The sequence below is a fragment of the Molossus molossus genome, unplaced genomic scaffold (assembly GCF_014108415.1).
Source record: "Molossus molossus isolate mMolMol1 unplaced genomic scaffold, mMolMol1.p scaffold_m16_p_1, whole genome shotgun sequence".
NCBI classification, from domain to species: Eukaryota; Metazoa; Chordata; class Mammalia; order Chiroptera; family Molossidae; genus Molossus; species Molossus molossus.
The window spans coordinates 133,429,736-133,442,531 of record NW_023425344.1 but is presented as its reverse complement, the minus strand read 5'-3'; the positions used below and the strand labels follow the sequence as shown (position 1 = coordinate 133,442,531).

The window sequence follows — 12,796 nt, the reverse complement described above, 5'->3', positions numbered from 1 at the left end:
TATAAATAACATTGTTCCATAGGGTATTACCCACTGTAGTATATGTACTCATTAATCCACAACTTTAGTAGGCTCACAAATACTTTATATATTAATAAAAAACATGAATATGTACGTTTTCCTCTTTATATAAATTGTTTTAGGGATATATGATATGATAGAAACCAATTTAAATATGAAATAAAACTTATAATTTACTTAACTTTTTATTTTTTTAAGGGACCAGTTACTCTCCACAAGAAAATTCACATAACCACAGTGGTCTTCATAGTTCAAATTCACATTCTTCTAATCCAAGCAATAATCCAAGCAAAACTTCAGATGCAGTAAGTATATAAACATGCCCATTTTTTAAAATTAATTGCAGAAATAAAATGAAACTCCTCAAACCAAGTCTTAAGTCTAATGGCTTGAATTTTTTTTTCTAAAATCTAAGTTAACCTTTTCTTAATGTATTTGAACTACTGAGATAACCTTATTATAACTGAGGATAGTCCAAGGACACTACTATCTTTATATTATTTCATCAGCATTCCTGTACAGAGCAAAATTTTCCATTATCTCAGGTATCTGAGATATAAAGAACCTTAGACTGTGAAACTTCTGTAGTTAAAGTGGTTTAACTTGGGCTGTTATTTTCATAATATATAAACTTCTTACATATTTATTGAGTATCTAGTGTGATTATACACTCTGTTAGACACTAGTGACATAAAGGTCCCTTTTCTCAGAGTTCTAATACATTTATTCAGAAAAAAAAAATTTTTTTTTTTTTATCCTCACCTGAGGACATTTTTTCATTTTTTGTTCAGCTAGAGTGGGAGGGAGAGAGACAGAGAGAGAGAAACATCGGCGTGAAAGGGACACATCGAGTGGTTGCCACCCGCACGACCTGACCAGGGCTGGGACAAACTGCACCTGAGGTACATGCCCTCAACGGGAACCAAATATGTGTCTCTCTGGACCGCAGGCCAACGCTCCAACCACTGAGCCAAACCGGCCAGGGCAAGACCCAAATTATAAAAGGTGTTAAGGAATTTCATTATAGAAGTGGAAACTAAAGACCATTACCAGAATGGATTTTATGTTACTTGTTTTCAGATCAGGGTTCCCCCTCACTGTAGATTTCAGCTATAGGTATATAATTAACCTCCAAGTAGTGGTCATTTACTTTATAATGTACCTACCGGTTATGACACATACATCGATTACAAACTGTAAATTTAATCTTAGAAGAAGGCATTTGAACATTTCTGAAGGTTTCTTAAAAACTGACTTTCTTTGTCTTAAAATCACTTCTATTGGAAGTTTTTGAGTAGTGAGTGAAACATAAAATTACCTTTCATTTAATACTTCTATAATGAAAGAGTAAGTGAATAGATGAACATTATTTTAACCTAGGTTAATGCAAAGAATAGCTCTTTTAAAAAATCTTTTTTTCGTCTTCGAGGTTTTCGCGTTTTAAATCTATCTAAAAATCGGTGACGATATTATTTAGATTATTACATAGACATTTGGTTGTATGGTGATTTACATTTATATTTATTAAGTTAACTTTAAATTACCTTATTTTTAGATTAAGATTCACTTGTAGTTCCTTGCTAATAAGTCCTATGATGAACATTTATTGTGTGTTTAACACAGAGCCTACCTAGCCCATGGTAAATATTTAGGAAAAATTTGTTGAATGCTTCCTCCTTTGTAATCTAAATTATGATAGGACTTACAGGTATTATGTAGACTGTTTTAGATGAGTTTTGTGTATTTGTGGTTTTTATAAAAAGAGGCCTCTTGATTTCTACATCTAAAAATATTTTTTAATTCCCATTTTAAAATTTTCCTTTTGAGTATCCTTCACCAATTTTGATTTGTTGGGAAATGTTTTAAATTCAATCCTGGAGGATTTTGCATTATCTTCCAACTTCTATTGTTTTCATTTAAGTATCTTCTGTATATTTTGGAGCTTAAAAAGTTTGAGGCTCTTGAGATCTATTCTTTGTAACTAATCTTGCTTAAAGATACTCAACTTAATTTTTAAAAAAATTTATAAGAGTACTCTTAGGTCTCCATGAAATTCTTTGTTACAGTGAATGTTATCTTTGATGTTGTTATTTTATGAACTATTCTTTATTAGCAGTTCCAGGATTGACTTTTCTTTTCCATAGTTTAACTTGGAGAAATAGTAGTGGGACATGTTTTAGAGTGAGTAGAAAGGGAGATACTTTCTTTTTTTTAAGAAAAGAAAAGCAGTATTCTTAGAGTACTAAAGGCATTTTGGATTGAAGAAGAGTAGATAGGTGGCTCAGTAACTGTTCAGTGCTAGTCTTTTAGAGCACTTTTAAACTTTTAGTCTCATGACCTCGACTTTCATGAACATTGAGAGCTTTTGTTTATGCTGACTCTATCATCAGTATTTACCATATTAAAAATTAAAAGTGATAAATTTGAAACATACCTAATGCATTTAAAATCAATTACAAACCCATTGTATGTTAACATATAATATATATATTTTAAATGTTTTTATTTTGAAAATTTTTTATTGTTGTTGTTAATCCTCACCTGAGGATATTTTTTCCATTGATTTTTAGAGAGAGTAGAGGTGGATGGGGGAGGGGAATATCAATGTGAGGATGTGAGAGAGACACATCCATTGGTTGCCTCCCACACACTGGGGCTGGGGATTAAAACTGCAACCCAGGTATGTGCCTCAACCAAGAATCAAACCCTCGACCCTTTGGTGAATAGGCTGACACTCAAAACACTGACCCACACAACCAGGGCTTTTTAAAGATTTAGAGAGAGGTAGGAAGGAAGGAGGGAGAGACAGACATTGATATGAGAGTGAAACATCAATCATATGCCTCCTGTGCACCCCCTACCAGAGATTGAGCCCACAACCTGGGCATGTTCCCTGACCAGGAATCAAACTGGCAACCTTTTGATGTACAGACAATACCCCACCAAATGAGCCACACCAACCAGGTTGACATGTAGTATATTTTCATGAAAAAAATTTCTAAAACAAAAAAAATAGACATTGAACATCTCTTTAATGCCTGACTTAATAGAAGATACCTAGAATGTCATATCTACTCTGCTCTTTTGTGATCGCAAATCTGTACAGTCTGTGAAACCACTGTAAGTATTGTGTTACCTGGATGGGCAGAAGAATCCTTTCATAGTGTATATGTATATCAAATCATCCTTGTGCTCACTTTAAACAAATTACAGTTTTATTTGTCAATTATACCTCAAGCTGAAAAGAAATAGAGTGAAACAAAACAAATTTTATACCTGCTATTTTTTGGCATTTTAAAAATCACTACATTACTTAAAGTTGTTCTCCCCCCTCCCCCACCTTAATCTTTTTTGAGGGTGGAAGTGAGGTGGTGAAAGCTAAAGTTGCTGGTATGTAATTATAATGCTGTACACTGGAACACATACTAACCTAAGATTTAGTAGGCAAAATCAGTGCAGTGCCATGAGCTCATGCTCTTCAAGGTTTTGGTCTTTGAACTTGTAACTGTTCTGAAGTTGTGCCAGAATGCAAATTAACTATCATTAAATAAACTGTTTAGTTAATTTTTTTTTTCCTTAGAGCAAGGTTTTTGGTGCCAGGGAAGCAGTATTCTGATGCAAACTCCTTATCTCCTCCATGATAGACAGCATTTACAAACCATCTGTGTGAAGAGCATTGGTCTAAACCACTTTCATCTACTCTGGTGTCCTCTGTTCACCTGCCTCAAATCTCATTCTGTTTTTTCAGACCAAATCAGTAATCCGATATAACTGCTTGCCAAGCAAACCAAACCAAAATTTTCCAGATAGATCATAGAAGGGCTCAGTTTGTGTAATAGTTTAGGTATAGGGAACAGTGGGTGGTACAGAAGAAAGTTGAATTTTGCTGTCTGTGATTCCTACAGCTTGGTGTAGCCTGATTGTGGAAGCTAGGGGGTTTGAACATTAATTGTTCAGTGATTTTTTTTTTTAGTGGCTTGGAGGCACAGGGGCTGATTTCCAAATAGCTTTATTATTTTGAGACATAAACTTGAGAGTATAAATATATAGCAGAATATGCACTATTTCTTCAACTTCCCTGAAAATTGTGGCATTTCCGGAATTGGTGTTGATTTAGTGGAAATAATGGAATCTGCAAACCTCAGTTTTGATCCTTTTTGTACCAGTAATTAGTTTGGGACCTGTGAACAACTTATAACAATGGGATAGGAACAGAGTGGAGGGGTCAATTAGAGGGACATCTGTAATACTCGCAACAATAAAGATAAAAAATAAATTAAAGCTGAGTTGGCAGGGCATAAAAGTTCCTTTCCTCAAGCTTTACAGTTGTGTCACTCTGTACTAGGTTGAACCCAGAAGAAGGATAGGCTACCAGAGTATAACATTATTTCATTTTAATCTCAAAGCTTTTTGAAAAAAATAATTAAGAAATTCATCTGAAGTACTTAGAATTCTACCAGATTTCCTTCAGCCAGTGCAGGCACTTAAACTTTCACTTTTTGAAATCAGTTCCATGAAAACTGAGCCTTTCAGATTTTTCTAATTTCATTCTAATTTTACAATCCCTTTAAAATACCTGCAAGAGACTGTGTCTAAGAACTATCAAAAGATGGGCCAGTTTTAGTTACAGGAAAATGACACTGCTGATTATATTATGTAACACAGTTTAGTAAATATCTGACCCATCTCCTGTATTTTGAAGGTGAAACAAATTCATAGCCCTTAATTAGTTTCGTGTTGTTTACATTTTTAAACCATGTGTTTTGTTTTGTTTTTATTCACTAAGTAACAGTAAATACAAGCAGATTGTTCTTTGTTACACTAGATGTGATAACTGTTGTGCCTTACAAGTTTAGAACTGATGTGCTCTCATGCCATTGAATCAGTTAGTAGAGGGGAATTCTCTAACCGCCACCACACACACACACACACACAACTCTCCCCCACCCTCCATGACTGGATTTCAGCAATTAAAATTATAATGGGGAACTTTTGTAATGCTTTTTAAAAGTCTAGATGTTGTGATATTAACATTTTCCTGTGCCTAATAAACTAGTATTTATTAATCTATTTAATTTAATATTTATTAATCTGCTTAATTTGATGCTGTATAGGGTTTTCCATTGTTGCCTTTTAAGGTTTTTATAGGCTACGGTCTCTAAGATATATATTTAGATAATTATATCCTAGATCAGGACATCTTTATCTTATTAGTTTTTTCCCATATGTATACCTTGAAAACCATTGACATTCTTGATATCTCCTATCAAGTGATTAAATAGTATTAACATTTTCTAATTTTTTAAAATATTTTTAAGCCTTATGATTCTGCAGATGACTGGTCTGAGCATATTAGCTCTTCTGGGAAAAAATACTACTACAATTGTCGAACAGAAGTTTCACAATGGGAAAAACCAAAAGAATGGCTTGAAAGGTATTTGCTCTTAATCTAATTGAACAGTATTTCTCATTCTTGATTCTATAGGTTAACATCTTAGAACATTAAACATAAGCTAAGGTTTCTTATAGTGATATTTACTCTCCTTTTTAATTGCAGTGATTGGCCCATCAGCTGTGTTTTCCATAATTTCTTTTTCCCTTAGAAAAACTAGAACAGATTAAGCCACTGTCCACAAGGGCCTTGTGAACAGTTGGTGTACTTTAAACATTTATATTAATCCACATTTATGCATCTTCCTTAGAAATCTTTGTAATTCTCGTAAGACAAAATGTTTCCTTTAGAGAGAGTTAATATTACAAAGTTTTGGTTGTAGGGTTAATGGCATATAAATAATTAGTGTAATATTGCCACCATGCCAAACATTAATGTTATTTGCTGCATCCTATCTGCCAGTTAAATAATACGGCCACATTCAGTTCTTTTATTTTGTATATACCATTTTGTTGAACATTTGGTCAGAAATGTTATATGTAGACTCATTGTACCTGATATAATTATTATGCATTTATTTTTTATTTTTAGAGAACAGAGACAGAAAGAAGCAAACAAGATGGCAGTTAATAGCTTCCCAAAAGATAGGGATTACAGAAGAGAGGTGATGCAAGCAACCGCCACTAGTGCATTTGCCAGTGGAAGTAAGTATATTTTTTTCTTTGAAATAGTAATGATGTTTGATTCATTCCTGTAGTTAATTTGTGCTACAGATACAGATGTATAACCACTTATATATGTAAACTAAAATAAATAGAAACATATAGGATTTTCTTTATGTTGAATCTGTTTTTCTAACCTCCACCATTTTGTTTCCTGAATAGGCAAAGTATGCACAGTGGAATAATACACACATACATTCAGTACTATCCTTAATGGCTGTAATGCAGTTAAGTTGGTAGAAAAATAAAATAAAATTTTATGTTTTATATTGACTTCTTTTTAAAATAGAAGCTTCCTTGTCCCTGCTCACTCACTTCTCCCTGGGTTTCAATCCAATAATTGAATCAGAGCCACACACACAGATAATTGACATCAAACTGCCTATTGGTGTTTTATGTTATCAGTGAAAAACTTGTTTATCCTTGTATTTGGAAATTGATTTCAGCATGTTCATATATATGTGTAACATTTCTGTGTGTAACCTTAATGTTCTTTGGAGGTCAGATTTTGTCGATAAGTGGGACAATATAGGTAACATAACATTTGTTTTTAACTCAAATTAAATTTGAATTTGAGTTTGAAGCTTTTACCAGAGGTATCATGTTCCCAGTGGATTCCCTTATCTAGAAAAAAATTTAAATGTCACAGTGAGTTTATGGGCCCTTTGTCAAATTTTGAAATTATATTTTGAAATTTTGAGAAGAGTTTTCAGGTTCTAGGAATTCTTAGACTTTAAGCATTTGCATTTTTTTTTGTATAATTCACAAAAGTAGGGGATCTATTTAGTCTCAGCAGAAGAAATTAATATTTTGTTAGGAAAAATCATTTTGAATAAAACAGCACAGTTTTGTGGGACTGAATGCTTAGAACATTTAATTTTTTTTTATTAGTGAAATAGTACTTAATTCTTAAAAATATTGAAGAACTAAAGTTAGGAAATTAAGAATATTGTATTTTGAGATGAAAGACTTGGGTTCTAGTCCCATTTTATTTAATATCTTAAATAATTGTGTCTTTTGGCAAACAATTAAAAATGAAATAAAAACTTTTCTTCCAGGTTTTGTTTTGTTTTTAATAATATAATAGCACCCAGCTTGTGGGCCTCTTAAACAAATTGTTGTGGGGAGGTAAGTTTTGGAAGAGTGGCACATGGGTGTAAAAAGAAGTAACTTTTTTTTTTTTTTAGTTATGGGCTAGGCTTCTCCACTTACTGGCTGATGGTTTCCAGAGAGGAAAAAGATCGGAGCATAGTGTGTCATCTACTTTAGTCTTTTCAAAATAACCTGTCATTTAAGTCATTCCTCTCCATTGGGGTAAAGTAAAGGGGAGTAATTTGAGATCTGATAGAAATAATTGATGAAAGTGAAAATACATTTTTCTCTTTTTAATAAACCAATTTAAAAAAAAATCAAATCATTTGTGTCAATCCCATGACCCAGAGACATTGGGGGGCATAGACTTAAATTTTCTATTTGTATAAAATGTGTACATATATCTTTTCCACCAGAAATGGAATTATGTTACTGTTTTTAATCCTTATTTTCAATAATATTTCAGGGATATGTTTTCATATCCGTTTATACTTCTGTGTTTGGTATATTGGCTGCATGGCATTCTATTTTTGGATGTGCCCTCATTTATAAGTCGTCTGTGTATGGATATTTAGGTTTAGCCTTTTCCTGTTGTAAACAATACTGTGATCCCTATCTTTGCTCACTTATATGATTACTTCCTTAGCTAATATTCTAAAGTACAAATGATGAGTCAATGGGTCTGTGTTTGTGTTGAAGTGTAGTCATGTATCACACTTTTTGAGTATTAAATAATGTTTGAGAAAGGGCCTTGGCTATATTGTTGCTTGTTTTTCAATTGGTCAACTTAGCTGTACTAGGTGTGGTATAGTAATAAAGCCACTAAGCTATTTAAGTGTTTAACTTTATCCAAAAAATGTTGACAGTTTTCACATATGACCAGTACACGGTTTCATGTAGGGTAAGGCTTAAAGCTCTGTAATTCCAACTGCCAGTGAAAGAAGTGTGTGTATATGTGTTGTGTAAAGAAATAGATTTTAGAGTGGTTTTGGGATTTTGTTTTTTGCGTTGTAGCAAATAATATTATCCAAACTTGACATTGAAAATTACATGGATAAAAATTTAAATTTGATATTGCTGCTATTAAATTATTTTTGTCATCTTTAATATGTACATCAGAGTGATTGCTCGATGATTAGAGAAGCCTTAACTTGGGGTTTCTCAACAGTAACACCAATGATATTTTGAGTCAGGTAATTCTTTGTTGTGAGATGCTGCCCTGTGTGTGTTGTAGGAGGTAGAGCACCATATCTGGCCTCCATGTACGAGATGCCAGTAGCACACCTCCCTTCTCCCCTGTTGTGACAGCCAAAAATGTCTCTCAACATTTGCTAAATGTCCTTGTTGTGGGAGATATGCAAATAGTTACTGCTTTAACTGTTCTGTAGAGTTGTGAGTAATAGAAAACTGTTGCATGTGTATCTTTCTCAGTTGTGTAGTGCTGCTATTTTTTTTTTTAAGCTTACAAATGTTAGAGAAAATACCTTTTAATTTTCATCTAAATACATTTACATTTTGACTGATGTAATCATACAGAACTAAAAGGGATTTTTCTTGGTCTGTGAAATAAAAGTTCTAGGTAATCGAGTGACAGGATTGGTGGGAATTGGGCATGGTATTATTTCTGTTATGTCTGTCCCTAAAAGTTTCTATTGTAGTAATGAGTCTTTTCAGAAAGACATGCTATAATAAAACTTTTAAAGTTTTATGTGCATGCAAGTTGATACATTGAAGTTTTTGGCAGTACCTTTTGTTTTGGTTTAACATGTAGGAGTTGTGAATTGATGAGTTGAAAACTGACTTGTAGCTGGGGCATACTTCTTTGTGTTGTCTTGGTCTCTAGACTTGGAGGAACTGTGAATATGAAAAAACAACACAGTATTCAACAAGGAAGGCATCCTTTGGTAATATTACCATTACATAGAATGTTTTTGTACTTGGAAACATACTGTTTTGATTGTTTAGTTACTGATTAGACTGTTGTAATGTAAGTTAGAGGTTTTTTGATAAATACAAAGTTTGTTACCATGATTGTTAAATTTTTTTCCTCTTTTATACTCTTTGGAGGCAAAAGTACTTGTGAATTTAAAGTATTTTTTGTGGCTTTAAATTGGAAGAGGGTCTGGTTTTATAGTAACTAGTAATAGCAAATAGATTTTTTTACAGTGCTGTGGATGTAGGACTTCTAGTTTCAGATAGCATTATTTATAACTTAATTTTATGACTACTGCTGGTATTTATTTGCATTATTAAAATATGAATTGATGTACTTACTGATTGCATAGTTTATTATTCATTCATTCATCCCAAAATGAGGTCATTTGAGCCCTATCACAAACTACTTTAGAGCCCACTAATTAGCTGTTTTAGTATTCAGAGAGATTAAGCTAATATGCCTTTGCAGTTTAATCATTGTGGATAATTCAGTTAATTATTAGAACCAAAGGTCTGTATTTTAGCCCTGGCCAATTTGGCTCAGCAGTTAGAGTGTTGGCCCACAGACTGAAGGGTCATGGGCACATACCTGGGTTTCGGGTTCTATCCCCGGCCCTAGTTGGGGTTGTGTGGGAGGCAACCAATCAATATGTCTCTCACATCAATGGTTCTGTCTCTCTCTCTCGCTCTCTCTCTCTCTGTATCCCCCCCCCCCTTTCTTCTTCTCTTCTCCCTCCTTCCCTCCCTTCCTCCCTCTCTATCTAAAAATCAATGGAAAACTATCCTCGGGTGAGGATTAACAACAAAATTAAGGTCTATATTTTAAAAGAATAGACCATTTACTTTTTTAATTATTAAAAATTATTTTATTTGAGTATTTTTGTTTTGTCTGAACAACAGTGTGGCTCTAAAGAATTCCCAGAAAGTAGTAGCCCACTTGAAATCTGAGTATAGGTTAGTATTTATAGTTGAGCTAAAATTCTTCCAGTATTTAGATATTTATATGCTAGGAGTAAAACTGCAGACACTAACTGGGCTTGCAGTTTTATGTAAAAGTACACATATGTTGCTAAATTAGCTGATGTTCAAGACAGGATTCTAACATAATCTTTTTTCTTCCCCCTTCCGTCATTCCAACATCTCTTTTTTCGAACTGTGAACTAAAGTGGAAGACAAGCATTCCAGTGATGCCAGTAGTTTGCTCCCACAGAATATTTTGTCTCAGACAAGCAGACACAATGACAGAGACTACAGACTGCCAAGAGCAGAGACTCACAGTAGTTCTACGCCAGTACAGCACCCCATCAAACCAGTGGTTCATCCAACTGCTACCCCAAGCACTGTTCCTTCTAGTCAATTTACGCTACAGTCTGATCACCAGCCAAAGAAATCATTTGATGCTAATGGAGCATCTACTTTATCAAAACTGCCTACACCCACATCTTCTGTCCCTGCACAGAAAACAGAAAGAAAAGGTATGCCATTATTACTAGATGTGCTGCACGTTGAACTGTAGTTTCTGAATTTCTGATTATATTACATTATTTCCGTTAGCTTAAATAAGACTTAATTATAAATTCTTTTTTTAAAGTCTTTTAGAATGTTACTGCATAGATATAGGTCTAGAGTTAGCCATATTTAGTTTTTTTTCTTTTAATTTTTAATTATAACGCCTCATAGAACTGTTTTTTTTTTTTGCCTTTGACACTTTAAAGTCCAGTGCTTAATTTATAATTCTTAGTAATGGTTTAAATAACTTATCAAAGCCAAATGACTGTCCCTTCATATTTGTGTAATTTTTTTGTTTTTTTTCGTGATAATTTTCTTGATGGTTTAGTTTAGAAATTGTCTCAGTTTTTTATTAATTAAAATTTAATATGAATAGAGACATTTTAAAATTTTTTCACTTTTATATAATATTCAGCTATTGGTTTCAGTTTGTGAATTAGAAAACTGAGTCCTAGGCCACAAGATAAGGAGTCCTAATGTCTGAAGAATAGAAGTTAAACTTTGTAACCCAAACTGTGTTTATGCAACTCAGTTCTAGTAACCATACCACGTTCAAACAAGTTATGACAACTACTTCTTGGGAGGTAACACATAAACAGAAGCAGAGCGTATTTGCCTGGACCACTCACAATCCTAAACTTATGTTTTATAGCATGTTGTAAGAAACAGAGGAAATGAAAAGGCCATAAACAAATGTGGGTAAACCCACTAGCAGGTTAATTAGCTTCATTAGCGTTAGTAAATGTCAAGGAACTTTTAAATATCTTAGGGGTTTAGGAGATGTTGCATGGACATAAGGAGGTTCGGCCACACACTTCAGGCCACATCTGAGCTCGTCTCTCTGATCCCCACCCCATTCCTAATCTTTTTTCCCCTTCTAGAGCCCAACTTGAAGGCCAAGGGTAGGTGTGCAAGTCATATTTACTTTAATGCAGAATTAAATTTACAGAGAGAATTTTGAGAGATGAAAACGGAATGCACTTCCTAAAGGATCTTAATGTTTTATTTTTAGTTCTTAAAAAGTCTTTTCTCATTTTACCTCTTGTTTAACACTTTTTAGCTCTTACCTCCTTTTTCCCCCCAGCCATTTTATTTCAAACTTTGTACATCATACTTTATTGAGTATAAAGAATCAAAAAATATGCCCAAATAACAGAATAAATACAATTTATTCACATGTTAGCCCAGTTAATATTGGCTAGGAATAAGATTATAATCCTTAAATAAACACAAGTTTGAGTTTACCATCACCTTGAAATTGTTGCTACCAAATTCTAGTACCTCTGGCTTATTTCCTCAAAATTACTTTGATTCTTCTTATGAGATGATTCTTGTGTAAAATTATGGCAGATAGATCAAAAATAGCCAAATAGATGTCAAGCTTATAGTTTTCTGCTGACTGTTGTTGAGAGGAATAGTATATTTCGAAGTGTAAGATCAGAGCCACAGTTAGGAAAACTTGGATACAACTTCTGATTTCTGTGGTTAAGTAATATGGTTACTTTTGAGAGTAAATTTCATCTGAATTTTTTCCTGGTTTTGTGATAGTATTTTTAAAAAAAACTTTATTGTTGAAAGTATTACAAGTGTCCCCCTCTTTTCCCCCAATTGACACCCTCCTCTCTGCCCCCCCCCCCTCCTTTTTGAAATTTCTTTCTTCCGTGTTTTCTGGGATACTGCTACTGTTAAATTTCCTACTTCTTTTATTTTCTTGCCTCCTAAATATCAATAGCGTTCAGTCTTTTACTGTGTTTTTTTAGGGGATGGAGGGTTGTTTAGTTTTTTTGTTGCGCAACAAGTTCTTTTTTGTTGGGTAGTCATTCTTGTGACTACCTTGTCTATATAAGAAGTGACTCCCAGATCTTTATTTCTAGCTCACATATATGCTTTCCTTCTATAAACACTTGTCATTTGTTACATCTCTTCAGGATACAGTATGTCTTAGGTTCTCAGTAAGTGACAGCACTATTCCCTCCAAGTAACCATTCCCTTGTTCTTCCACATTCTTGCCCACCTCCATCTACCCACCCATCGAAAATCTTGGATTTTTCCTCCTGTGTCTTATTTGCTTATCATTCTCTCTCTTATTTATGCAGCTGCCATTATTGAAACTCAGGTCATCTCT

At 33.6% G+C, this 12,796-nt stretch overlaps 1 protein-coding gene across 6 annotated transcripts in view; it reads left to right on the top strand.

The window, feature by feature from the left end:
- WAC (WW domain containing adaptor with coiled-coil) overlaps positions 1–12,796 on the top strand; it is a 94,766-nt gene that overhangs the window by 59,029 nt on the left and 22,941 nt on the right. For 4 of the 6 annotated variants that reach the window (XM_036267044.1, XM_036267051.1, XM_036267060.1 and 1 more), the window contains exons 4-7: positions 220–326; positions 5,340–5,455; positions 6,005–6,117; positions 10,329–10,637. In XM_036267044.1, the coding sequence (XP_036122937.1) occupies positions 220–326; positions 5,340–5,455; positions 6,005–6,117; positions 10,329–10,637 (645 nt within the window). The remainder of the gene's footprint in view (positions 1–219; positions 327–5,339; positions 5,456–6,004; positions 6,118–10,328; positions 10,638–12,796) is intronic. The other 2 variants (XM_036267086.1, XM_036267078.1) reach the window with 1 other exon arrangement.